This window comes from Lathamus discolor, chromosome 6 (assembly GCF_037157495.1).
Source record: "Lathamus discolor isolate bLatDis1 chromosome 6, bLatDis1.hap1, whole genome shotgun sequence".
Lineage (NCBI taxonomy): Eukaryota > Metazoa > Chordata > Aves > Psittaciformes > Psittacidae > Lathamus > Lathamus discolor.
Genome location: NC_088889.1, coordinates 57,683,321 through 57,710,994, shown reverse-complemented (window position 1 = coordinate 57,710,994; position 27,674 = coordinate 57,683,321). Strand labels below are relative to the sequence as shown.

Here is a 27,674-nt window from a genome sequence, read left to right as displayed (position 1 = left end):
TAGTTTTTCTCATCTATGATGTTCTTATACTACTGGAAAGGTGGTTTGAGGGTAGTCTCTCCATTGCGAGATGTTTTTATAGTACAGACACTGGAGGAGAGAACTGGCCACCTAAAATCAGAACCTTTGCTAGGCTGTAGGGTGCTAAATTGTGACTGATTGAGAAAACTTGATCAGAATGTTCTCAGACTAGGTTGAAGGTGGAAGAAATCTGCATCTTTTTACTGTTCCCAGGGCTTCAAACAGTAAAAATGGATTTTACTGAAACACTGCAAGTGCTAAGAATAAGCTTTGGACATATGCCAATTATGAGCAATTAAAGCTCAAACAAGCATATTTTATGAGCACAGGGAAAATGCTGCTTACCAGAATGATTTATAGAAACTGTTTTGCAGCAACAATTATTACGGTTTCTGTTTAGTCCTGCTGCCATGTGTTCCTTTATAGCTGCAGGTTGTCCTCTGGTAAAAGCAACTCTATAATAGAGAGAGTCTTAAAGCAGGTAGTGGCAGACTCAAAACTTTTGGGAAATTAAAATCTAGATTCTAACTCTAAACCTTATGTGCTGAATCAGGACCTATATTACTACAGATTCAAATGGTGTGAATGATTATTTTTTGATATATTGGTTTATCTGAGCAAATGCCTTGAAAACAGAGTCTCTGCATGTGAGATTGGAGGGGGGTTTAAGCCACTCATCAAGCTTTGGGTCACTTTTAGGCAGCTGGAACTTCCAGGGGACACTAGACTCTAAAATGTGTTCTGAATTGCAGGGTAAAAGAAATGCTGTGTTACTGGAAGCAGGACTATAGCATAGTTGAAATAGAAGTACTGATCAAAATGTTGTTTCCCCTACTAACTGCCCTCTCCAACTACTCTTTTTGTCATGCTTGGGAAATCTGTTCAGTAATGATTCAGAAGAGAGAATACCACAAATAAATTGCTAGAGCCACTGTAAAGATCACCTGCTGTATATTGCAGCATAAAACTGAAAAATGAGAAGATTGTTGTTACCCATTGAATAATTCTGATGAATGATCTAAGCCTTGTTCATAAGCTTTTAGCTGCAAGTACTCGGTGTTCTAAATGTAACGTTTTAATTGGATATACAGATGATACGAAGAGTTTCACCCTGCTGGCTGTAATTCTTCAGATGAAATTCTTGGTGAAGATGCCCGAGACAGTGTACTCTCAGTTCAGTGGAAGTGCATGGTTTAACTTGTTTCACAGGGTGTAATATTCATAGAAGGTAATAGAATACTGGGAACGCAAAGTGAGTTTCTTTTTAAGGGAATAAAATTCACTGCATCTCTTTGGCAATGACTGTCTGCATTTATTTAAATGGGTGATGCAGGACTGTAATGCTCTTAAATGATATCAGATCCTCTGATAAAAGACATAAGACTGCAGCTTATTTATTGTGATGAGACAGGAGTTAATAAGATTACTCCTACTCTTCAGTTACTTTTTCATCTTTTACAGCCAAATGCTGGGGATTTTGTTAGCAGGCAAAAGGAGGTCAGCTCATTTAAAGAGTGTTGATGCTAGAAATAAACATTTTTTCCCTCAAGTGGAACTCTGAAACCTTGCTCAATTTCCCAGCTGCCAAAAAATCCGGTCTTCACACCGGAACTGCTCCTAGCGCTGGAATGGTGCATCCCTACGATAACCACTTACATCAATTAAAAAAGTGAAGGGTAATAATCGGGGTCTTTGGCAGAGAGGCTGTTCAGGACATTCAGCTGTGTCTGAAAGGCATTGCTCGGGAAACAGTTTGTGGTAGAGAATAAAAACATTATTCCAGTACTATGTTGTACAAGGTGCCGTGCAACTGCACAGGAAGCACAGTACTGGAGTGGTTGTCACAAACCTGTCAGAGAGTAGATGCATTTTGTGTCTGTGCAGTTATTTGCTTTGTTGTTGAGCAAGCTTTTATGGTGAAAGTAGCTAATCTGAGGAAAAAGGTTGTTTGTTTTTTTTTTTTAAACAACAACAACAGAAAAGCAATCCCCCCAGAAAACCCCATCGAAAAACTTGCAGAGGGAAAGAGTTAAAGCCATCTGCTTGAAAGCATTGTGTAAAACATACACACAATGTTGGGGAAATAAGCCAATTATGTGTGCTTCACAGGAGGTGGGGGACTGACCTTTGTGTATAATTAGTTCTTTTATTTAAAGCAAAGATTTTGAATAGAATAACTAATTAGCTGTCATAGATGGCAAATTGAAGATTTTGGCCAGATTCCTTGGGGAGTGTGGGAGGACATCCCTCCTCCCAGCCCGTACTGTATGCTCTGGCTCTCCTCCTCATTAGGGTTGTTTTTAGTTCTCTGCAGTGGTAATGAGGAGTGCAGTGGCGGCACTTCTCAGGGCCCTCTTAACAAGGCATGAAATGCAGGTGGAGGAGAACCACCTTCAGCTCCTGCAGCTTTCACTCGGCACATGTGGGTATAAGCAGAGGGCTTGGGTGGGAGAAAGGGAGGCGAAGGGGGGCCTGAAAAGTCTGGGTGATATCACCTGTGTTTTATGCTCTGGACTTGACTGTATAAAACAGAGGCAAGCTGCAAAGCCTCGAGGCATGTATCATTAGCTAGCAGTCCCGCATTACTCTTTCAGACCAATTAACCTTTAGAGTTGCATTAAAGAAATTAGGTGGTGAACTTCTATGCTTTCAGAGGGGTCCAGTAGCTCTCTTGCAGACCAGAGCACTGTGGAGCTGTACGCCACAGGACCACTGCAGATAACTGTTATTTAAAAGGTCTACCATTTATAAAAAGTTCCCAGGCTCTCTTGGAAATGAGGCTTTATGAACAGAGCCCTTAGAGGAACTGCAGCTGATTGCCATGTGAATAGAAATATCAGTAAAATGGCTTAGAAAAATGGAGAGGTGTACTTAGTGGACACTTGTGTTACAAAGCCAGCTGAATAATTTTACAGAAAGACCCTGACTGAGAAGATACGGGCTGATTAAAGCTTGTTTGTCTGACTGTGAATAGAGGTAAAGTTTAGATTACTCACTACAATAACAGCCTCTTTAGACACAGCCATAAATTTCAGTATGTCCAGAGGTGGTGTCTATAATTTTTTAATGTGCATTGGAGCTCCGAGCACTCAGAACAGGTTTTGTTTTGTATTTACCAGCAGCAAGTCTATTAAGTTGTAAAGGGCAAAGAAGGGACTGTAGGTAGCCAAAAATAGAAAGGCTTCATCTACTGCTTCTAAGAAAAGCTAGCAATACGGATGGCTAGCAACAGAAGAGCAACTTCATGGTACTTTCAAAATTTGGCAATCAAATAGCACTGAGTACTGTGTTCAGCTCTGGGACCCCCAACATAAGAAGTACATGGACCTGCTTTAGTGGGTCCAGAGGAGGACAACAAGGATGATCAGAGGGCTGGAGCACCTCTGCTATGGAGACAGGCTGAGAGAGGTGGGCTTGTTCAGCCTAGAGAAGACATGGTTCTGTGGAGGCCTTAGGGCAGCTTCCAGTGCCTAAAGGGGGCCTGAAAGAAATCTGGAGAGGGACTTCTTACAAGGGCATGTAGTGACAGGTCGAGGGGTAATGTCTTTGAACTGAAAGAGGGGAGATTTAGATTTGATATTAGGAAGAAGTTCTTCCCTGTGAAGGTGGTGAGGCACTGGCACAGGTTGCCGAGGGAAGCTGTGTCCGCCCCATCCCTGGCAGTGTTCAAGGCCAGGCTGGACATGGCTTTGAGCAACCTGGTCTAGTGGAAGGTGTCCTTGCCCATGGCAGGGGGATTGGGACTGGATGACCTTTAAGGTCCCTTCCAACCCAAACCATTCTGTGATTCTGTGATTCCCTTTGTGATCACATATTGAAACAGATGAGTGTTCAGATGTTACTTTTTCTACTTCTGCAACACTGCTTCTCATTTCCTAATCCTCACCCACGCAGCACACACAGAATTTGCCAGTGGTGAGCCCTTTGTTTCTTGACAGCCCTGGTTAGATGTCACATGCCTTTGATCAAATGGAACTAGGTACCTTAGCGTTTTCTTGTAAGAACTAGGGGAAAATCTACATGGAGAAATGAAGCATCGCAGTCTTATGGTCTTACAGTGAGGAAATTTCCCCACAGAAAGAGATCTTTCCAGGTGGTTGCTGCCTGCAAAGCCCAGGCAGAAACCACCTGGTTGGGGTTTGCTGGAAGCAAGGCAGGAGGAGGAAAGTGGGGTTTGGTGTTTGCTGTGTCCTCTCTGTGCAAGCCTCTGTCAATGGAAAGGGTTAAGCGTCTGCGATGCTGCTCTCTTGTTGCTTGGAAATGATGTGGCAGGCGTTGGAGGAACCTTGCTGATCAAGTTTGGCAGTTTTTGAGATTTTGTTTCACGCCTTGCCTGCTGTGTCACCTCACCAGCTAATTGCAGCTGCAGCTTTCGGTAGTGGCACTGTGTGCTCCGTGCACACTGGTTGGTTGGGGTGTCAGAGGGAAGCCTCGCAGCCCAAAATGTAATTTCAAAACACTGAACCTGACCAGCAGAGGCTGACCTTGCTCGTTATTATCTGAGTGGGAATAGCAGCTTTGAACATTATATGGTCTCTGAAATGGTACCTTTTTTCATTAGAAAGCCCCCTGCTGAACACTGACCAAATACATAGCTTTTTTCTTTGCTTAAGGTACTGTTTAAAAATATATATATCTGTTCCTTTGCTAGTTATTAGAAGAAAATCAAAGTGTTACATTCCCCTTATTCGTGGAAGCCTCTCGTAAGACAATGGTGTGCTTGCATTCATGGGGAACTGAGATGGCTGCGGTGAGTGAAGGCTTCCAGGGCCACAGATGGAACAAGAACCAGTGCTACAGCAATCCCACAGCCGTACAGGTCAGCTTGCCACCTCAGCAGACCCTCCTGACCTGCCATCTTGCCCTTACTGATTGTACCAACCTCTCCTAATGGTACAGCAAGGTTTTCATACCTAAGCAACTGCCCTTGCGCTTGACCATGCTGCTGTTACAGTGGACCCCTCACTCCAGGTGGGGGCAGCTCTAATTCTGGATGTGCACTGGTTTCAAAGGCACTCAAGGGTCTTGGGAAGTCCCATCCAGCTGAAGATCTTGTATTTCTGAATCACAGAGATAATCTCAAAACCCACCTGTGCAGCAGTTCTCTTGAAAGGGGATTTAAGGTGCTCTGGTTGTCTAGAATCTGCATTTTGAAATCCACACCTGCTCCAGATGCAGGATCCTCAGGTGACCTAGCTGAACCTTGCAAAACCATTGTATGATGACCCTCCTAGTAAGAAATCCTCTTCTGCCTTTAAGGGTACGCAGCTCACATTTAGAGAGGCTGTTTGGGGGGTGGGTAGTGACTCACTGGTGTCTAGTCCTATCTTAAAGTATAATTCGCACATCTAGGTCTTAGTTTTCATAGGTGTGAACTATTTTCTTTTATCACTGATGTTGGATCTCACACAGTTTGCAAATGCAAATTCATGTATTCACCCTTTCCTGCCTCAGAATGAGCCAGTATCTTCTCACGATGTGCTGTTTTCCTGGCATGGATTTGGAGAGAGCATGGATTGAGGGCTTTAGGTTTTCTGAGAAAGAAATCACTCAAAAAGTGAAGCTTCTCTTTGCTCCTGAAATGTACCTTAAAAATAAATAAATAAATAAATAAATAAATAAATAAATAAATAGAGTGGTTCTGTGTCCAGAACTACAGAGCTACTTCCCTTGCTCTTGTAAGAAACCGTCACCAGGATCACAGGACTTGTGCGGTCTGACCCCCAGCACCTTCAGTACATTACACTTCTGACAATTCCCTGTCTTTTCCCTCTTTCCAAATGTGTGGGTGTTTCTCTGTGGCCATGTATGTAGAATTTCTCTCGGAAGCATTGTGAGTTGCATATGTGACAGTCAAACAGAGATTTAAGTTTTCACTTAATTATCGCATATTTGTTGCTGGCATCAGAAGTTTGCTTGTATTGACTTTGCAAGTGGGTTTTGAGTGTGCCGCAGCAAAAGGCGGGGGGCTCTTTAAGCCTCAAGAGTTTTTGAATGTTGCTTGACCTGTCTCTGTGCTGCTGAGACCACTTTGATAAGGAATGGATCAATACCTCACTGTTTGTGTAGAGGTGTCTTAAGTGCTATTGTCGTCTGCTTGAAGCTCTGACAAAGCAATTATTACTGTAGGAGTGGCGGGTTTTACATGTGCCACTCTCAGGTCACCCTGGCTTTTAAGGAAAGCAGCAAATGTCACTTATTACAGTGGCACTGACTCAGTCCTCTCTGGTTAAGGACTGTTAATAATTCCATTATTAAGCTGCTGCTTTCCAGGACAACCAATGCTTCTTACAGAGATGGCGGCTTCACTTGTGCATGAGAATATAACCAGTAACACCTGCTACTACAGACAGTGTTCCCTCCCCTCTGCATTGGTTATGCCCACGGCATGCTTGTTACAGGCCCAGCATTGTCATTTTTAGTGATTGACACTAGTGAAAATAAAAGTCAAGGTTCGAGAGAAAATGGGATTCTGGCGTCTCAGTGAGTTTGTGTCTTTCTTTCCTCATCTTCTGTCCCCTTCCTCCCTACAGTACATCCTTGTTAATTTTTCCACCTTGCCCGTTGATTCCATAAAATCCTTCCCTACCACCCTCTTAAACTGAGAAGGGCAAGAGGTCTTGCAGCCATGTTAAGTGCCCACCATGGGAGGCACTACCTGCTTGGAGGAGAGGAAAAAGCTGGAGACGGCAGTGGACAGCAGGAAGGTGGAGAAAGCAAGTCTGCTCCAGCCTAGTGACTTCAGTCCTGTCACCACCTCGCACCTAGCGCATGTTTGCTTTGCAGACTTAGCAGGGGGTTCCAGGGTGGAAAAAAGTGGCTTTTTGCTACCTGTTTCAGTGGTACAAGAGAAGGTATTGTTTTGTTTAAGGAGCATGTCTTCACTAGTGGTAGTGGGGCACTAGTTGGGTTATTCTAAGCGATCCTCACGGGCTTTTGAATGATGTTTCTTTTAGAGCAGCCTCTAGGCTGTTCTAGCTTTCACTGAGGCCTCTATGACCCCTAGATTTCACAAGAGAGGAAAAACAGTGGCATACCACATCTTTTTATATCCACTCCTCTCCTTTCCCCATCAAGCTTGATCCATCCAAGATGCTGGACCGGGGGTACGTACAGTGATAGCCCTTCTGATCTTCGTAATTGCCTGTGGCAGGTAATTAACCACACAAGGGTACTGGTAATGAGGGAAAAAGCAAATGTTGAAATTGCAGCTAGTTTATTCTCCTGCAAGATGCTAATTAAAAAAAAAAAAAGTATGGTGCTTTGTGTCAGTCCTGCCCTTAGGGAAAAAAAGGGCTGCATTCCTGTTGTACTCCCACATAACCTGCAACAGCATATGAAGTTTAAATTCCTTTGACTATCAGCTTCTTGCAGCATGAACTCCTTGTAATGAAACCAACAGCAGTGTTCGCTCACAGATCTACCTATAGCTCACATAGCTACCCCAAACGCAGGCAACCTCTTCAAGCTGTTTGGATATCTTCTAAAGAAAATGCTTTGTTTGCATGCAGGTGTGCCAATGTTATCTGTACAACCCAAAGGGAAGCAGAAGGGCTGTGCTGGCTGCAACCGGAAGATCAAGGACCGGTACCTGCTGAAGGCTCTGGATAAGTATTGGCATGAAGATTGTCTAAAGTGCGCCTGCTGTGACTGTCGTCTTGGAGAGGTCGGATCAACTCTTTACACAAAAGCAAATCTCATTCTTTGCCGCAGAGATTACCTGAGGTAAATAGAGGAACGTACTGTGGGCTCTTCCCAAAGCCTCTCAGTGTGCTGCCAACTGTTTGTCTTTCTAAACCTCTACTATGAAAACACGTCCTTGTGCATGGTCAGCCCTGTCCAGAAGTGGCTGGAGTTTCTTCCTCTGTCTAAGCAGGCTTCTTATTTGCACTTAATGTAGTTTGTAGCCCGGGAGGTTGAGTCCTATTTTTAGGATAAAGGTAAAAGGAGGAAGGCATGACTGAACTGTTTATTATTATGAACCAAGAAGAACAAACAGTGCTTGCTGAAAAAATTAGGAAAAGACTGTTAATTCTTCTTGCATACCTTTGATGTTACACTTCTGTATATTGACTGAGGCCTGACCAAACATTTACCTTTTCTAGTGATAGCTTTTAGATAGATTTCTAGTGCTTGTATTGAGTAAAGTTCCTCCCAAGGGGCTCTTGTCTCTTCACTAAGTAAACAGAGCAAAAGACTCCAAAATCGCAGATCAGCTTCAAAAATTTTTTTCTGCATGGGGAAGTCTGCAGAAACCATCACTAACTTTGAGTTAGAACTGCCCTGTCAGTGTGTGTCTGCAATATGTAACAACACATGGCAGTTTTTGCCTGGGGGGGGGGTGTGTGTACAAAATACTGCATATAAACGCAAATGGATTTTGTAAGACAGCAGGTTTAATGCAAAGCACTTCAAGTTTTGCTTTGGTTTTCCTTTAGAAGAATGTACTTAATTCCAGCTAATGTTTATGTTTTCTTTTTTTTTTTTTTACCTGAAGCACTGATAGCATTTCCTATGCGACCTCAGGCAGCAAACACACCTGAAGCAAAAAAAAACCAGCCTACTGTTTTAAGACAGGGAGGTAAAATGTTATCTAACTTTGTAGTCTCAGTGATCAGATGCTTCAAGTGTTTCAATATAAAACACATCTCTGAAAATATTTAGTAAGTATTTTCTTAGCAAACTTGAACAAACAAGTTTATCCTTGTAAAGACGAGATATTGAGTACTGAGTCAAATAGAAGTCTATCAGTGCCATGTGGGAGCTGCCACCTTGCCCTTCAGCCAGGCAGCGTACAAGAGCATCCTGCCCATGTGAGGGTTTTTGCTCCTGTTTGAGATTAAATTCTCCAGGGCAGACATGAAATGTCTCAGCTGAAATTCTGCCGCACAGGCAGCAGTCGCAGTCCATACCTGCTTAGGTGGGATGCATCCCCAAAACATAAGTGAGGAGGAGCTTGGATAAGGGTGGAACAATTCTGAGGGGGAACAGACAGGATAAGCAGCCTTTGGAGAGGTGGAAACGATGCGGTGAGGAGTTAACTATCTTCACTATTATGAAGTAATTTTTGTACCTTGCTCAAGTCTGGTTATTTACTAATGCTACAGGTCACTTGCTGTAGAAGTATCCTTAACCCTGTCTGTGCTAAGCTGAAATCCCTGAGCTTCAGAAAGTTCTTTAATAACAGATTTCTAACTCTAAATTAGAATTTTGGTTCTTCACTGAGCCTCCTTCAGTTCAGCTGTCCTCTTTCTGTGTTGTAGAAATAATTCTGATGTGTCAATGAAGAAGGTAACAGTTCTTGATGTCTTGTGAAGGACTGCATAATTTCTTTTCATCGTAGTATCACAATTGGGCCATGCAAGGTACTAATCACAAGGGCCCTAAAATCTCTCGGATTTTCTTCCAGGAATAGTCTTTCACCCAGAAAGCATAAGCTGGTTTAGTTTCTGGAGTGTTTCTTTATCTTGTTTGTACCTTAGTTTTTAGTTTATTTTCATCTTGTTTGCACCCAGCTTGCCAAGCAATCCAGGTCTCTCCATCAGTCATCCTCCTCTTCATTATTTATCACTTCTCTAGACTTGTCATTTGTGCGCTTGATAAACAGTGTGGTGTTTGTTTGGGTTTGATGGGGTTTTTTTTTAATCCGACCTGAAAGATAGATATTCAGTGTTAGTCTACATGTTACAGAGCCCTACTAGAAATACTAATCTGGAAAGTCATTCCCATTCACATTTGCTTTTTGAGACCTAAGAGCTACCCCATGTTTTGTCCGTTTAATAAGCACTATATCGATTTTTGTTTGGTTTAGTTTCATAACAAAAATAACGGGTGGCATCACTTTAAAGTGCCGAAGGAGAGCAGTATTGATGCTGTTAAACTTAGACGAAACTCTTTATTACTGCACTTGTAGAGCATTTCTTTCCTTGGTTTGTCCTGACAGTGCTGCTTTAAGGTAGGAAAGCTTAATCTGTGATCTTCTCACTGGTCTCTAGGTGGCACGAGTTTCTGGGCCACACCAGAACCCTGTGCTAGAGATGGGAAAGCCGCCAGGAGCGGTAGACCCCAGGAAACATTTGAGAAGAGAGAGCAACTCACAACATAAAACATCGAAGGCAATAGTTTGGGCTAGTGTTTGCCCATGTCCATACAGCTTCTGTCACAGCAAGCAGTTAAGTGTGGTCTCTGAAACAAACCTGTTCTATGCCTGAAAGGGGTCTTGTAGCCCTCTGCCTCCGTTTGTTGGGTTAGAATAGTCCCTGGCCCACCATGGGGGAAGTCTGTTGCTATTTGTGCAGCATGGTTAAATTGTAGAGGGAAGACTTATGTGGGCTTTACTTCAAAAATTTGTTCTCTCTCTGAGTTTAGTCCATTACAGCAGCTTTGTCCACTAGAAATGTTTCTTACTTGTTTTTGTTGGAAAGAACAATATAATTGTCATATCCCAGGAAATCTGACCAGGACTTGGCTAGGAAGGAATTACATTAATTCTGTAACACAGTTGTTAGCTAGCATTCAGCTCCTTAGCCAGCTTTACAGCTATGGTGTTTTGTGTTCTTGCTAATAAATAGATTTAGCTTTACAGTATGTTTGGGTGGGTTCTGCTGAACTCCTGGGTTCTGCTGAACTCCTGGGTTCTGTTCTCCTGATGCTAAGGAACCCTTTCAGGTTAGGAGTAAGGGCATTGCTATGCAGTCCCATATTTTGTGGAAGTGTAAAGCTATGTTTCTACTTTAAAACATCTTCTGTTGCCTTCCACACATAATATTTCTTTCTCAATTTTAACTATTAATTCTGTTAACAGAAGGAGTTAAAGTTGCCATTACCATTTCTCTACTGATTGTTCACTCTTGTTAATTTGAATTTTTCTTCTTGAAGAATTACACATTCTCATCATTATATAATGCCTTCACTTTAATGGTTTTAGAGCCCCTATCCACATCTCTTTTTTAACACATTAAACAGATCATGGTATTTGTTCTAGTAGTCAAATTTTAGTAGAATTCATTCCTAAAATTAAGTTTTCATACTTCACACTGTACTTGCACCAGGAAAGGGAGCACTTTACCTAGAGGACAGTCAAAGGAATTTATTGTTGGCCACTTCCTCTATATGCATTTGAATAAGAACAGGGTTAATATCGCACTGGTATTTAGTAGGTCAGCCATCATGTGAAAATTGAAAAGCTAGACTGATTCTGCACCCGTAACTGTAAATATATGCATCTTTTATATCTGAAGCCCAAAAGGAATATTGCTGTGTAATGACCAGGAGAAAAAATTGGTGTTTCACGATATCTTTGTAGACTGATGTTTCTTTCAATTTGGCTGTGAGCTGACTGTGTCGTTTGGGAATACGTGCTCCATTACCTGGTGAGATGTGCTTTCTCCCATCTAGCAGCCTGTAGCAGGCCTGTTCCTGCCCACAGCTCCGAAGACCTAGCTGTTACCACTCAGCACCAGGCTCCATTTGCCTCATCATTGGGCAGGCAGCAATGTATAGGTGCTTACCTATAGACAGAAAGGGCTCCTGGATTATTTTGTGCAGCTTAGAAATTCAGCTGAAGTTGTTGCCAGTTTACAGGTCTGGGACCCTCCTTGTGCCACCCCTCCTGCAGGTAGGTGCTGTTGGGCTGCAGGGACTGGGGACAGGGATGAACTTCTGGACTTCTATCATTGGTGTGGGGCAGAGTGCTGGGATGGGAGGGCGGCTGGCTCCTGCCCTGCTGTGCTGGTGTTGCTTTGGAGCCAGCTTTGTCTGCAGCACTGGCAGCATGGTGGGCTGCTGGCCGCATGCACTGGTCCTTTGTGGGTTTTTAGAAGAAGTCTTTCAAACGTATTTCAGGAGCTGCTAGCAGACCATAGCCCGATCATTTGTTTCAAAAGATAAACTGTCGTCATTGCTTGTGAAGGAACATTTGTTAACCTTCACATTTCATAAAACAGTTTCTTGCTCATTTTTTAATCATGAAAGATGAAATTGGATCTCGAGTTGTTATCCTTGCGGTATCACCTCGGTCTCCAGCTGTGTCTAGATGTATCTTCCGATACATTTCTTCTGAGCAAATAGATTTACCATTTGTTTCATAATCACAGTTCCAGCATTCCTACCTCTAATTATTTTTGATAAGCAAATGCTATTGAAGAAGCCGCTTCTGGGACTGAGCAGCTTAGCATGCAGCTTGGATGGCTTCTCACAGCCCCCACGCAGCAATATGTGTTTGTTCCTGGGCGTAATTAAACATTCACCAAGCTCCGGTTCACAGGGACGGTTTGGGTGTTACATCAGGATTTCCCGTGAGGAGCTGACAACTTAAATTTCACTGTGAAGTGCTGATGAAGAACGTGATTTTTCCTTTTTACTCAGCATGGTGCCCTAGCACAAGCAAAGGCGAGTCAGGTTCGCTATGACAGGAGCAGAACTGTCGCTTCTGCGTGCTTGATATGCTGGTGTTGGGAAGGTTTTTCATCATTTAAACTGATTAGGGCTTTAATTAGACTCCAAAGAAAACCCCAAACCTGTATTGAAAAGTGATGGTGAATCAGTAAGAGAGAAGGGCTTCTTGGAGAGCCCTAATGCTGTTCACAATGGATTTCATGGAAATTCTTTTTTATCTGACTTCCCACATGTTTTGATCAGTCCCGCAACCTGAATGCAGTGTTGGTGCCTCTGGTGGGTGGATTGATCAGCCCTCTGTACCCTGTCTGAGGGACAGAGAGGTGCCAGCAGGACTGCCATCCCCTGGCACCCCTCAGAGCTGCTTGTATCATGGAGGCTTGAACTCCACCCTTAGCAGCTCCTGTTCCAAATGAGTCACATGCCTGGTACTGGGCTTTCCAGTTGTTGGATACCGGTTTTTGCTCTGCCCCAGCAGGTTCATTCTATTAGCCCTTCAGATGAAGTGTTCTGTGTCTGGCAGATGGGCAGGGTTTAGTTTTGGTGTAGGGTATGAAAAGCAATCTTGCCCAAACACAGGCACCGTGCTCTCTGGCACATGAGGATGCCGGCAAATGCCCTCCTTCTGATGGGCTTCCCCAAGTCAGTAACAAAGGTCCTAAACCAAGCCGTTAAATCACAGCTGGATGTGGAAACACAAGTCTTCAGGAACTGAGAAGTGCATGCCACAGCTAGCAGAATTCAAGTTAATCTACCAGAGACATCACTAATACTCGAGTGTAGCTCTAGCCTGCGGAAGCTGGGATTCTTTTCCACCAGAGGAGAGTAGTGTGCATGCATGCACCGAGAGCATGTCCTGCTTGCTTGTCAAGGGATATGTTTAGCGCGAGCAGGGGAGGTATACATGCAGTGTAGCTGAACAAATGGTGTCTGCTCAGAGCCTAAAAATGTTGCTAAATTGAAGTGCTGTTCTTGCATCACAACAAGGAGTGTCTTGCATGCTAGGTAGGATACCCTCACTTCTACACATAGTATCTATACAGATTAAGGAGGATTAATTAGACTGAAAATACAGTGTGTCTTGGCAACATTGCTGTGCTTTGTGATGTTAAAGTACAGATGATTTTTTCTTTTTGCATAGTAGCTGGTCCAGGAGTTTCTCATGGCCCATGCTTTTCAGGATAAACAAGCAATGTTTGGCTTGTTCATTTGCCTTTTCTACCCTCTTTTCCTTCTCCACAATGTCCCAGTAAAGCAGAAAGCTTGTGGGAGTAATTCAGCCTGGGGGTGGTATGCCTCTGGCAGTTTCAACCTTTCGGTTTTATGACTGCTGCTTTTAAAGTACCCTAAGAGGATGTGGTTGTGTAGGTGTTCAGCAGGGCCAGAGACAGCCAAGTTGGGTTTTTTGGTCAGTGGCTTTAGTTGTCCCTTAAGAAAGACTGGAACAGGGGAGGAAGACTTGGACTTCTCCCTCCTAAGTCCCAGCCCCACTGTAACTATCTACTTACTGAAAGTACAGAGGCAGAGACCAAGCAAGTAAACCCAAGCGAACATTCAGATGTATTCTTCAGCTGAAAACGGTTGCCCTTGAGGAACTTTGAAGTTTATTCCCAGTAATCTCTGAACTAGTGTGGTCACCTGACCAGAGGGCTTTTTTTGTACCGCACTGGTTCAGCTCCTGCTATGCTATCCATGACTGCCAAACCCTTCGGCATGCAAGATGTAAATTCTTTGGGATTGAACTTGAAGGCTTCATGGGAGGACAGCTTGACCAACTTCATCAGTATCAAAATGCGTTTTCTTTCCTTCAGCTGACATGACTTCCCACTGCAGAGCTGACAAGGGATGGTATCCTGGGTGGGAGGGTGCACCAGCTAATATGTATTTAACATGCTGAAATGCCTGTCAGCTTTCTCTGAATATTACACAAAGGCTGATTACAGGGAATTTGGGAACCTCAAGTCTGAAGTTGCTTTTAAGCTTAATATTTTCATCTTTTTAAGTGATGTTCAGGCTTTCCTTGAATTATTGGCATATTTTCCTCCTAATTATTGGCATATTCAGTACTTTGGTCAAATGAGACTTTTAGCTCAGCCTATTTCTAATATCCACAGATGGGAAAGATAATGATTGCAAGCTGTTAAGAGCCATCCTTACTCAAAGACTAGCTGTTGGTTTGTTTCAAATAGCAAGGGCAAAACACTTTCTTTTGATGTCGGTAAGTTTGAGGTATGTAACACAAGTCTTGTCCTACAGCAGGAAATATATGCAGCAGGCATATAGGGAAGGTGTATGGGGAAAATTATTTTATCTACTAGCTAGTGAGGATATGAGCATGAGGTTTGGTAGCTCTTCCAAAACTTGTATATCCAGATAATCTGGGTATACAAATATAGAGAGAAATATGTATCTGTATACAATATGTACAAATATAGAATCATAGAATCATAGAATAGTTAGGGTTGGAAAGGACCTTAAGATCATCAAGTTCCAAACCCCCTGCCATGGGCAGAGACACCTCCTCACTAAAGCATGCCACCCAAGGCTCTGTCCAACTTGGCCTTGATATTTATGTATAGGTAAGTGCCTAGTCCTTTTTCAACTCACAGTCCTTACCCTTCAGTGTTGATGAAGCCTCTTGTTCGGGGGAATTATCAATCTCAACTCGGCAATTTAATTTTGAACTTATCTTGTTCTTGTGCTGTTTAAAAAAATGTGGTTGGCACTCCTAACCTATCCTTTCTGTACCGCTCATTATTTATATGTGCTTGTTCTGGTTCCTCTTTTTTTGTCTCCTGTGAAGTCAACAGCTCCAAAATTTTCACTCTTTCTGTGGATTTTCTCCCTCTTGGTTGCAAGCTGCTAGCTAGTCAGACACCAGGATAAGGAGAAAAAGAAACGGGGACTCTCTCCTTTGTAGGCAGTGATGAAAACAGACTGTTGTTTCTAGTGGTGACAGAAATAGGTAATTTGGTTTTCAGTTTAGCCACCCCGCACATTTTGGTTGGAGAAGGAGAAATCTGTTAAAAGGTGCTAAACTTTCTGTGTTCACATGAGAAGTTTCTTACTGTTTTCCCCACAGTAAGGACCCTTAACCATTCCTCTTTCAGAAAAAAAAAAAAACCTGCAGGGTGCTGTGATTTTGCTATTGTTAGAATTAACTCCAGGTGTATTCACAGAGCTGGTGAGGTCTGGGCCATCGTGCAGAAGACTACTCTTTAGCCCAGACAAGAGTACATAAAAAGCATCCTTCGACAGTTTCCTTCTGCTTCCAGGAGCGCTCCCTTCTTTTCCCATTAATTCATTTGCATTCACTGCTGCTCCTGTATGCCAATTAGCTTTAATTTTTACTATACACACTGACATCAATGGCCAATGAGAACAGTACATAGCGGGGGTTTTAGTGTGCCTATAAACTACAGAAAATTGTCCTTGGACAAACTCCTGCTTTTAGACTGGCTGACAACAATAGGCATGGTTAAGTTCAGGCTAAGAGCCATTAAACATAATTACTACCACAGGGTAAAAGTTTAATTGTGCTGAATTTTAAATCTGCATAGCCTATGCCTAGTTGCAAGCTGGCTAGGTCTTCCTGTTACGTAAGGGGGAATAAATCTGTGCTTAAAAATTGTTGCCTTTCAACTTCAAAGGGAGATGAAAAAAAGGGTTTTTAAGAAGCAGCAAAACAACTCTAAACTGAAACCTTTCTGTATTTCCAGCTTCTTTTATGCCAATGGCTCCAAGCTGGTAAGTAGATGCTGAGCATCTTCTGATAGATTTTTTCTAATGTGCTTCAACTTTGTGTGCGTGAATGTGCAAAAGAGTATTGCATCTGTTATGAAGGTGTCTGGGGGACAGAATGCAGATCAGTTTGTTCTTGTGGGGTTGTTTTAAATGTAACTACAGATGGGGCTTGCAGTGGAGTATTTTCCTCCTGCTTCTTGTTTTCTCTCCCTCCTCCAACAATGTTAAGCTCCCCACCAAAGAAAGTTTCAGCTCAAGTAACTTCTGGGTAAGTAGGTATCAGAGGAGGCTGGTTTTTTTACAAGCAAACAAGAAAAGGTAAAAGCCTGTGTTCATTTTGCTGTTTCTTCAGTAGACTAAAAAGGAAAATAAAATCATGTTCAGTGAGCTACAAGTTACAGCATATTTTTAGAAGTATAGTGAATATACAAGGCTCTAAATCACTCCCTGAAAAGCAGATTAAAATTAGGCGGTGCTAGAGTAAGTGTGAAATGTTCATCTGTTGGAAGAGGGATGGTACGGAGGACTGCAAAACTTGATAGAAGAGAAAAAGATTAGCACGCTGACTAGCTGGAAGCTACATTTGTGTAGACATTAGAAGGCAACACGATTTCATCTGGACAGAACATAAGCTTCAGATCTTATGCAAACAGTCAAAGCTGTTTAACAATTGGTTTACCCCCAAAACCCCTGAAAGGAGACAGGTGAATACGATGCCAAATAAATTTTTCATGTTTCTTAAGCTAACTGTTTAAATAGTTAAGTGAACATCTGTCCAAATTTCCCCATCATTTCCATTTAGAAAAGTCTCCTATTTGAAGGCTGAAGAAAAGCGCCTGCTTAACAATGCAAATGGTGCTGTCTGGGGCCCCTTTATTTTGTTTAATCTAGATTGAGCTCCACACTACTGTGATGCTAATGAATAATGGATATTTTATACTTGTGCATGTAGCAGTGCTGGGCACAGAGCATATCTAGGATTAACCTCCCAGTTTCCCTGCCTAACGTATTGGACTCATTTTTTAAGTTTACTGTGACTTGGGTACTCTAAAAACAGATGCCTGGTTTTATGGAAAATGGCAAAACCGTGGCAAAAGCTGTCAGGTTTTGCCATGCCCAAGTGAGGTACTGTAGGAGCAGGGAGCTGTGCTGGGGAAGGAAAGGAGGGATGTCTGTATTAATGCCTTGACTTGTAAGTGGGTACTGAATGAGAGCCAGGGCGTTTTGGGGTGGAGACCTGTATGCTTTTCAGTGCCGCATTTTTGCAGTCCAGTCTGTTGATGTTAGACAGCAAAGTACCATGCTCAGCAGCCGCCCCTGCCTGCCTGCCTGCCTGGGGGAGCAGGAGCAAGCCCAAGTCAGCTTGCCAGAAGTTGGTAGTGGGGCAGCCTCTTGAGTTTGCTGTATAGCAAGCTATATAGCTGGGATTTTCCTCTGCCTTTCAGCCCTCATATGATGGAGTGGGGGGGGAAGAAATTCTGGTACTCCCTTTGCAATTTTTCAGTCCTGCACAAGTGTTTCCTATTCGGTTTGCATTGTTTGGCTTTCAGGACAAACATAGTGCTGTTTCTCCATAGGAAGTCTTGGGGTTTTCCAGCCAGGCCTAATGAAAGACCACTGATACCACTTCTAATGAAAAATGACGGTAGCCTTTTTTCTTAGCTGAAGAGCAAGCTGACTTCAGGAGCGCAGCGCTGTGGGAGGGTGGGAGAGTTGTGTGAGGTTTCTATAACATTGCTGGGTGGTTTAATTCACAATTACTGGCCAGTAATAATTAGTATTGATTAGCTTGGCAAATTGCAGGTTTAGAAATTGGTTATAGATTTTCCTGATGCTTCTCATCTGTGTTGTGGAATCAGCCAGACCCAATGGCTTGAAACAAACCACGAGCCCAAATCTGTCTGCAGGCAGCGACGCGTTGCATGCACAGAGCTAATGGTCAGCAGGAATCGTATGTCTTGAGGCTCATCCCCCCACAAATACAATTTTTATCGTCTCCTAAGCGAAGTAACTAACCACATGTGTACTGACCACAGTCTTTGGTGAAACTTGGCTTTGTCAGCCTGTTGATCCCTGCCCCAGCCGGTTCATGTGGCTTTAACATTGCAGTGGCGTGCTGCCCCTGGCGTGCACAGGGGTCTGCAGAGACATCTTGGATAAGGCGCCTGGGGGAAGGATGCTGCAGTCTTGGTTGAGTCCCCCGGCGGGAGCTGTAACAGCAGCAGACATCTGGGGAGACAGATAGTGAAAGCCAAGATGAAAATGGCAAAGCTTCCAGTGCTGAAGGGCTGTCCTCAAGGACCGGGGAGCTGAAGTGGAACGGCTGAGCATGCTGTTCAGGCCGCAGTGGAAGGGCTTAGCTGGCTCCCAGGAGGGACATGGAGGTGGGAGGAGGGGGACGCAGCCATGGAGGAGGGCTTGCTCTCTGAGGTGCCTTGCAAAATAGTTGTGTACTCATTGCAAGAGAAACTGTGTTTTTTCATTGTAAACAGCAGGTAAGTGAGGCTCTCCCTGAGCTGTATGATAGCATTGCCTGCCGGGGTTGGCAAAGTTTGCAGGTCTTGCATCTTGCTGTAAGAGGCTCCCAGACTATCCCTCCGTTAGGTTTCCACTGAGCTCAGATGGGGCAAGCACCCATGGAGGAGGATGGGTGGCTCCGAGCACCTACCCCACTGCTGCAGAGGGGCAGATAGGTTTTGATTGAAATTTTGTGAGCCCCAAAATAGTGCTGTAAGTGTTTAATGCTTTTCTCCATTAGACAGCAAATTAGCCCTAGGCTCGCAAACCAAATGAAGTTTCATCTCGACAATCAGAGCCTGCTCACCAGGCAGTTTTATCCCAAGTTCCTGCACACTGGTTGGTCAGCGAAATGGAGACTGCAACTTCTATTTATTGGTGCAATACAGTATTTGATACTGCTAATTACACTTAATTAGTCCTTCCACCATTTAATTAAAATGCCTTCTAATGATTGTGCTTCTTTGGCAGGCTCTTTGGTACCACCGGGAATTGTGCTGCCTGCAGTAAACTGATCCCTGCCTTTGAGATGGTGATGAGGGCCAGAGATAATGTTTACCATTTGGACTGCTTTGCCTGTCAGCTCTGCAACCAGCGGTAAGGACACAGTCATTATGCACACAAACACAAACTAATTTATACCTTTGCCCGCAAAACAGGGGAAATGTTTGATTCATGCTGCCTGTCTGGGGCTCACAGACTGCTGGCATGGCTCAGGCTGGTTTATTAGGCTGACCTGGGTGATGTATGTACCTGTAGCCCCTTTACTGCAAATCCCCTTGGAGCTGGTGGGAGCTGGAGGGGCGAGGGGTAGCACACAGACTGCAGATCGGGCCACAATTGTACACAGCACAGCTGCTGCTGCATAAAAGAAACTGCTTCAGTGTCCTTTCAGAAAATACTCTCCTTGCAAAACATAGACTATGGAGAATGGACTTCCTCTGGCAAACTGATGTTATTTTGCTTAAATTAGGTTTCTCAGAGACTCAAAACTGGGGACGGCAAAGAAGGAGAAAAAGAAGGGACAGGAAGGAGAAAAATACTCTAGATAAACCGTTTTCAGCGCTAAGAACAAATGTTCATAATTAATAGGGGATCTCAGTGGCTTAATATTTAATTGGGCTTGTGTATTTCTTCTGGGTTTTACCCAGTGGAAAATGCACATCAAGGGATATAATAAAGAGTCATTCACAAAGTTTCACTTGGGCTACCTGTAGCCAGCTGAATTTGGGAAGGCTGGAAGAAAAATCTTTCCAGCCCCCAGAACCAGACATGACACAGTCACAGTCACTTCTGATGCATCCATTCATGTCCAAGACAGGTCTGAAGGTGCTTGTTGTTCTTACTGCTTGTTTAGTCAGGCTTTAGTGACTGCCCAGGGCCCAAGGGCTGTGCTGGGGTATTCCAGTTCTTGACTTGTGGTTGGTTGTGTTTCCCAAAGATGAAACTAGGAGGCAATGCTTCGTCACAGAATCACAGAATGCTTTAGATTGGAAGGGACATTAAAGACCATCCAGTTCAAATCCCTCTGCCACGGGCAGGAATACCTTCCACTGGAATAGGTTGCTCAAAGTCCCATCCAGCCTGGCCTTGAACAGTGCCAGGGATGGGGCAGACACAGCTTCCCTCGGCAACCTGTGCCAGTGCCTCACCACCCTCACAGGGAAGAACTTCTTCCCATGTGAAGGAGTGAGAGAGGTGACAAAACTCGTGTGAAAATGGAGAACCCAGTAACGGAGAACCCCGTAAATACCAAGCTAAAAGCCTGACTTAAGATCTCATTGCCCACCCTAGACCAAAAGACACAGTGGAGTCTATAATGAAGCAGCCATGCACAGCGTGTGTTTGCGTGAATGCAAACCCGAGCCCCCTCTCGCACTAACGCGACCGTGCAGACTGGGGTCTCATTCTCCTCCCCTGCCCTCTGACCGCGGCTCGGTTCACGGGGATGAATGGGGCTGGAGCGAGCTGGTGCCCCCGCATGGAGGAGCAGAGCCAGGCGGGCCGCGAGCAGCGGTGGTGGCTTTACTCAGCCCCGTTGCGGACGGCGCTGGCGGTGCTCGCTGCCGCCGGGAAGCCGCGGTTAGCGCCGGGCCGGCAGTGACATCTAGTGGCTCCGGGCCTCGGGCTCCTTCGCGCAGCCCTGCTCGAGCTGGCGGCTGCCCACTTCTGTCCTGCCTCTCTTAAACACGCTCCCGGAACAGCCGTAGCTCCCGATCAGCAGCGTGTGACTGTGTGCAGGGCTGACACCTTCCCTCGCGGGGTGGTCTCTCTCCACACCCCTGGAATTGCTGGTGCTTTGTGGGGTTTGTCTCCAGGCTCGGAAGCACGTCTGGATGCTGCCGGGCTCAGCGCTTTGCCACATCTGGCTTCAGCCTGCCCATGAGGGCCGGGCAAGAGAGGGATGCTCCCAAACTCCACGTTGATACTAGGGCTACAGCAACCCAAGTGTCCCTTCCAGAGGCAAGTCACGGCTCTGGGCTGCACAGGCAGGAGAGCTGGGTTGGCCCCAGAGTTGGTAGGATGAGTATTGGTCATCAACAGCGTAGCTATTGGTGCTAGCTTCTGTCATGGAAAAGCCGCGTTCCACCTAGTTTTAATTTTCAAGAATTTCTTTTAAATGTCACTCTTTATTACCAAGGCTCCAGAGTAGCTCATTTCCTCTCTTCCCTCTGCGATTGCTAATACTGTTACTGTGCTCAGTGCTAAGTGCTGCTTTACTCTTCCTTCAAAATGATCTCCAGCACTGTTGCTGCCTGGCTGGAAAGCACAGGTAATCCTCTGTTCTGACAGAGGTGCACTCTGATGCACAAGGGATCTGCCCAGTTTGGGAGCCACTGAATTTTTCTGAAAGATGGACTGAGCAGACAGCATAGAGCTATGTGGACATTGTTATTTCAGGATGAGATTAGTAGGCTACAAACTTTTATGACTTACCGTCTTACCCTTGGATGAAAAGGGCAGAATGGAAGTGCTCCCATTACAAACAATATCGGAAGCGGAACTGAGAGCAGTGAGGTTAAGTAACCCTATCATCAAAACTGCAGAGGTAGATGCCAAAACTAGTTCTGATTAGAAACACCACTTGAACCACTACCTTGTTCTCCGGCCATGAAAATATTTGATTATGAAAACCTTTCTGTAGTTCTTTTCCAGCTTATTTGTCCTTCCATAGCTAGACTCTGTGTAGAGGGTTAAATATCAGAGCAAAATCCCTTAATATTTTTACCACGTGTGCAGTGTTTTCGATAGCTTCATTCTCCAAAACATCAGGTTTGCAGCAAGTCCTACAACATTATTCAGCCTGCCATGCTTTAAACTGTTATGAAGTCAAGGTTGCTTATCACAATACTGAATAAAGGTTTGTCACTGCTGTAACTGGCTAATAGGATAGTATTACAAGGGTTGCAGGAAATCCAGCTGCTTGTGTTGCCATTATCTAAAATGTAGATTAGCTCAGAAGAAAATTCACCCTGTAGAAATGGCAGGGTGCATTTTAGTTCCCATGTGCTCTTATACACACAGACACCCCCCAACTCCCTAGTTCTCCAGCTCTTCCTTGGGGCTCCTTTAGATTCAGGCCAGGTTTGGCAAGAGACAGCTGTCGATGATGCTGGTGGCAAGAGTAATGTTTGCATTTCTCTTCCTAGAGATTTGTATTGTACCTAAAGTAGATATAAGTAGCAAAAAGCAAGCATCTGTGTTTATATATTTATAGTGAGTAAACCTGCTGGTGGGGAAGGTGATGTTAAGAAAAGTGTGCAGTACAGTTTTTAGCATAAAAGCTCTTAATTTAAATTGAGATGAATTTTTAGCTTTTTGAATATACAAACAAGGTTGAGTTTCAGAACTACTGCAGCATGTGCCGCAGAGGGAAGATGATGGACAGTCTCCAGTGAAATCATAGAAAGTGAGAACCAATGCCCAGTTCTCTCTGTACCGACACGGCAAATTAATCAGCATATTCGCAGATGTCTGGCTGGAGAAAACTTGTGCCCATGTTGGACCTATAAAGAAGCTCTAAAATGATCAGTCCTGTTGTTGTAGCAGAAAATACTCAGTTTGATGGAGATGCTCTGCCTAAAGCTTCCCAAGTTACAAATCTAGAAAGCATTTTAGGCAAGGAGGAGGCAATGTTCCTGCCAGACCTCTTCCACGGAGCAGGGAGACCTTCTGCTAAGGTCTGCTAAGTCTCCTGAGGATGGGGTCATCTCCACTGATCTTTCTTCAAAGCCCAGTAAATATTCATCCTTACCAGAGGCTGGTACCTACCTGTTCCCCTCTATTCAGAGCTACCTTTTGGTATGGTGACTGGGGTGCCTCTCTGCTTTAGGGACCTGGGCTGAGTTAAGATTCAGTGCTTGGAGCAGGGAGACACAGCCTTGTGCGCTGGTTTGTCATTGCCTCACTAGTGAGATGGATAGAAAAAAAGACCCTGAATTGGGTGCAAAGAGCATTATTTGTTCTCTTAAGAAATAAAGATTAGCTTCTGATTCTTGAGCAAGCAGGAAGGGCAGAAAAAGCTATTGGCTGTCAATTCACACCTCTCAGATCTTATATCTGGAACTTTTTTGACCTTAATGGTCAAATAAAATTGTTAAATATCACAAGCTTCTCTGTCAACTTCAAGACAAACAGAACAATTTACATGGTATATAGAGAGCAGTGCCCTTCGCTCAATGAAGATAAAGGTTAGGAGTCCACCCACCAGGAAATTTCTATTTATTGTTCAGCACTGTACACAAGGGGGTGAGGAAGGACTTAATAGCCAGTCCTTGCCTGGAAATTAGTGTAAATACTGCCTCACCTGAGGGAACCGTGGAAATGTGGATACCAGCAAAAAACTTCAAACAGTCTCTGTGTAATATTGCCCGTTTGATTTCCTGGTTGTAGAGCAGGGACCTCTCTTCTGCAGGGACAAATCCCTTAACTGTTCCTGGTCTCCTCCAGCTGTAGGCACAGGACCTGGCAGAGACCTACTCCCCGAGCTGCTTTGTACAAGCACGGCCTGGGAGCCAAGCACCACAGTGCCAGGAAAAGTGACAGCAGAACCCCAGAGCATGTGTAGGGAAGGATGATGGCTTTCCCGGGGTTTGGCACCACTGGCAGAGCTGGAAATCAAGCACCAGTCCCCAGAGTCACCTTCAGACCCAGGTGGCCCTGAAGTCCCCTGTTCTAAGCTCTGTTCACACTTACACCTGTTAACTCTTTTTCTCTTCCAGATTCTGTGTGGGAGACAAATTCTTCCTGAAGAACAACATGATCTTGTGTCAGATGGACTATGAGGAAGGGCAGCTGAACGGGAGCTTCGAGTCCCAGGTTCAATAACAAGCCCTGCTTGGCGGAAGCACTGTGGGATGGGCGCTCGGCCGCCTGTCAGCTTGCCTGCAATATTTTTCTAATTCTCGGTCCAGAGAGGACTATATACATTGTAGTACTTCCCCCCAACACAAAGCAGTTACAATTTTAGATGTACAGTTGTGCCTGCTTAGCTGAGCACTGCATTGCCTGTATGTTTGTGAGTTTCCGGGGTCTGGGGGAGGGCTCTGTACAGTCTGTTTTCTGTATATAAACTGGAACATTTATTTTATGAAAAATGTAATGCAATTTTATTACTGGTGTGAATTAAAAATTATGAATGTTTCCTGGTCATCTTAGCTGTGGTTTGTTCCCCGTGTGGTGAAAGGCTGTGTTTCATGTGCTTGATGTTGAGCAGACTATTAGAAATACACACACAGATCCCTGGACACTGCATGAATAGAAGCAGAGCCAGGAGTGCAAACACACAAACTGGGAAAGACATGCTGGTGCAGTTAGACCTCTCCACCTGAACCGTGCAGAGACTTGTGTCAAAACCCCTGCTGCACACACCATGGGAGGGAATGAGCTGTGGGAGGGTGATGGCTGGGAATCACCAGTGTCGGTGACCAGGTCCCACCAAGGCAGCTGTGCGTGCCTTGCCGGCTGAGAGGCATCTCACTTTGCACCTCTATGGATTTAGACAGAGCATCTCCACAGCCAGGAGCGCTTGTTGGCCAGCTGATCTGGTGTCTCCGGTCTAGGCTGTGAGAAACAGGCTCCCTCCAGCCCTGCCAACAGGTGCCCAGGCATTGACCAGAGCATTCATTTCAAGGCTTTGATGGGCATAGGGGTTTGCCTGTGGGGCATTGCTTCTTCAGGTCTGAGCTGCTGCAAGAGCTGATGTCAGGGTTCAAACATGGCTGGGTGCTGATGCAGCATCCCTTTTGCAGCCCTTTTTGCTTACTCTGTGCCAGGTGCTTTGACCTCCCACATTACGAAAGCGATCGGATTTGGAAGTGTCTCCCGCAGACAAGCTCTCGACTGTGTTCCTGCTGTGATGCTTTGTGCAATGATTTTCAAGGTTATGCAATTCATGTGCAAGCCACTGGACTGTACCAAACACATTTCTTTGCATGGTGAGTGCCACTTTAATACAGTGCACCAGTAGCTGTAAAGGATGGCTGCAATTCTATTTATTTTGTCTTCTTGCTTTATCTTAGATTTACCTCTCTTTCCTCTAATAAATAGACACCAAGTACTTTTTCTCTTATGTGACTTAATCCGTTACTGGTCCTGGGTCATGTACGTGTTCTCTGAATTGCAAATGCCAAATGCAGTGCAGGTGGTGCTGCACTGCCTGTTGCATGAGATGCTTTTATGTACATGTGTATAATGTATTATGTACATGTGAATAATAGCTAAACAGAAGCAAAACACCACTAGATGCTTAGCATGCTTCAAAATATTACCTGTCATCTGAAGCTACCTCAGACACGTGGGTTAATTGAGTGATTTTTGTTCATAAACAGATGTGTTGGGTTGGGAGACCCATTATAAAATATGTGACCCCATCTCCTTTTATTCTTGTAAAAATGGAATAGCCATTAAAAAGCCACCTATAGCCACCTATGGGTAAGTGATAATTGCTATTCCATTTCAGTGCCCGTTGAGGTTGGGGGGGGGGGGGGTGTCTGTTGAGTTGGTATTCTTTTTGTACAGGCTACTGCAGGCAGCCATGCTAGGGCTACTGAAGGAGCAGCTTGTTGCCTGCACCTTTTGATTCCTTGCTTTGAAATGGGCTCTTGCCTGGTGGCTGCCTCTACCTGTGCTCCACAGGGATGGTCTAACCACATGCCCATGGGGTTTTGAGGCAATGGCAGCGTGAGGGTGTGTTGTCCCATGGTGAGGATGAGAGCTCACCAAACAAGCTGAGGGGGTTATTCAGGTTTAGTTCAGATTTTTAGGGAGTGTTTTGGTACCAGTTTGAAAACTAAGTCCTTCGGAGAATGGTACTTAAACCTTCTGGAAGCATGTTTTTCTTGGCTTAGGAGGTCTCCTTACTTCAGAAAAAAGGGAGGAAGAAAGTGTAGCTTTTCAGAGCTGCTTGGCTAATGCCAGCTAAAGGCTCTGCAGTTGCCAGAGCACTCATACATCACTGGGAAAGCCACAGAAATGTCACCCCAGGGCAGGAGCATGCTGTAGGAGGGGGTCATTAGTGTGGGAAATCCGACTCTACTGTTGGATGACTGAAAATGGCACTTGGTTGGTGTGAACCATGTCTTGCTGTGCACGAGTCCCCACACTGGCTCTGCAGGGGAGGCGTATCTGAGCTGGGCTCATTTGGACGTGTCTTGGGATAGCAGTGGTTTGGTGGGGTTTTTTTGCTATGTGCAGCAGGCTGAGTCAGCAGAATGATGGAGCAGAAGATAGCCTGGGAGACTGGGGAAAAAAAAGTGGGTGATGGATTGGTCAATAGGAGAAAACAGGCAGGAAGTTAAAGCAGCTATGGTGAGGTACAGTCTTAGTAGCTGCCATCTATACGGTACTGGCAGCATGGTGGTGTGGTGTAAAGGAAGCCAAGGATGAAACATTAACAACATTACCTGGGAGCGGGTAGCACATGTGAGAGCAGGGAGCACACAGAGGTCCAGCGATCACAGGGGATGTAGCCAGAACACGAGTCTCTCCTTCTGGGGAGGTAAACATCAGGGTAGTGTATGACCAGAGACTGAACCCCCCTGAAGAGCACCCCTGCCTTCAGGGCAAGGTGGGAGCTGAGCCAGGGAGGTTCAGCCAGTACCAGCCATGTGAACTGCAGGAAGTGCTCTCCCGACAGGGTGAAGCGGCTTTTGATGGGCAGCACCCTTGATTTGTCACCGTGGCTGTAGATCCGACTCCTGATATCTGACAAGGAATTTCATGAAGCCATTTCATGCAAAAGCCCCGGCTGATGGCTGGCTGGTTGGGAGGAAAGCCTGGGACAAGATACGGTTTCTGGCTGTTGAGTAGAGCACAGCAAACGTTGTCTTATCCTAAAAAAAATACAAAGGAGAAATTGTGTAGCATCTGTATCCCTCTTTTCAGTGTCTGAACAGCAGACAAGGCCCACCTGCCCCAGCCCATGCCCCAGGGAGCACTGGAAGTGGGATTTCTTTAAAAATAAAAATCCCAGGAGGACAAGGCAATCAGGAATTTTTGTCTGAATGCTGCAAATTTGCTTAATAGAAACAAGTGCTGGAGTGCAGACCTGCTGTTGAATAATCACTTCCACTCTACAGAGCAGAGCACGAAAACCTTTTGATGGTGTTACAGTCATCACTTGGCATAAATATTCATTCAAGGAATCAGAGCAGAGTAAATGGCATTTTAGACTCTAATCATTTAGTATTAGCAGATAGCCTTTTTACTGCTAAAGATAACCACCGCTTAATCAGTTTAGTGACCACTGGCATATAGTATGACATTTAAGCTTGTGCCTCAGTCCCTGCGTTGAGGACACGGATGTCGGTGACCTCTTTGCCCTAGTCTCCATCGTTCCCAAAGTCAGCCCAGCCACTGTCAGCTGCTAACCGCACGTAACTGGCTTTAACTTCTGAATTATCTGCCATTTGCCTCCTTATCTTAGATCAAAGCAATATTTTAAGTTCATAATAAAAATGCTAAAATCTAGGATCTCTTCTCTCTTTTTTTGCAGT

At 44.7% G+C, this 27,674-nt stretch overlaps 1 protein-coding gene across 7 annotated transcripts in view; it reads left to right on the top strand.

Moving 5' to 3' along the window:
* LMO1 (LIM domain only 1) overlaps positions 1-24,330 on the top strand; it is a 65,879-nt gene extending 41,549 nt beyond the window's left edge. For 6 of the 7 annotated variants that reach the window (XM_065685891.1, XM_065685889.1, XM_065685888.1 and 3 more), the window contains 3 exons: positions 7,533-7,746; positions 19,150-19,275; positions 23,901-24,330. In XM_065685891.1, coding sequence (XP_065541963.1) covers positions 7,541-7,746; positions 19,150-19,275; positions 23,901-24,006 — 438 coding nt within the window. In that variant the 5' untranslated portion in view covers positions 7,533-7,540 and the 3' untranslated portion in view covers positions 24,007-24,330. Of the gene's footprint in view, positions 1-1,229; positions 1,250-7,532; positions 7,747-19,149; positions 19,276-23,900 lie in introns of those variants that run through there. The other variant, XM_065685893.1, reaches the window with a different exon arrangement.
* The last annotated feature ends 3,344 nt before the right edge of the window (positions 24,331-27,674 follow it).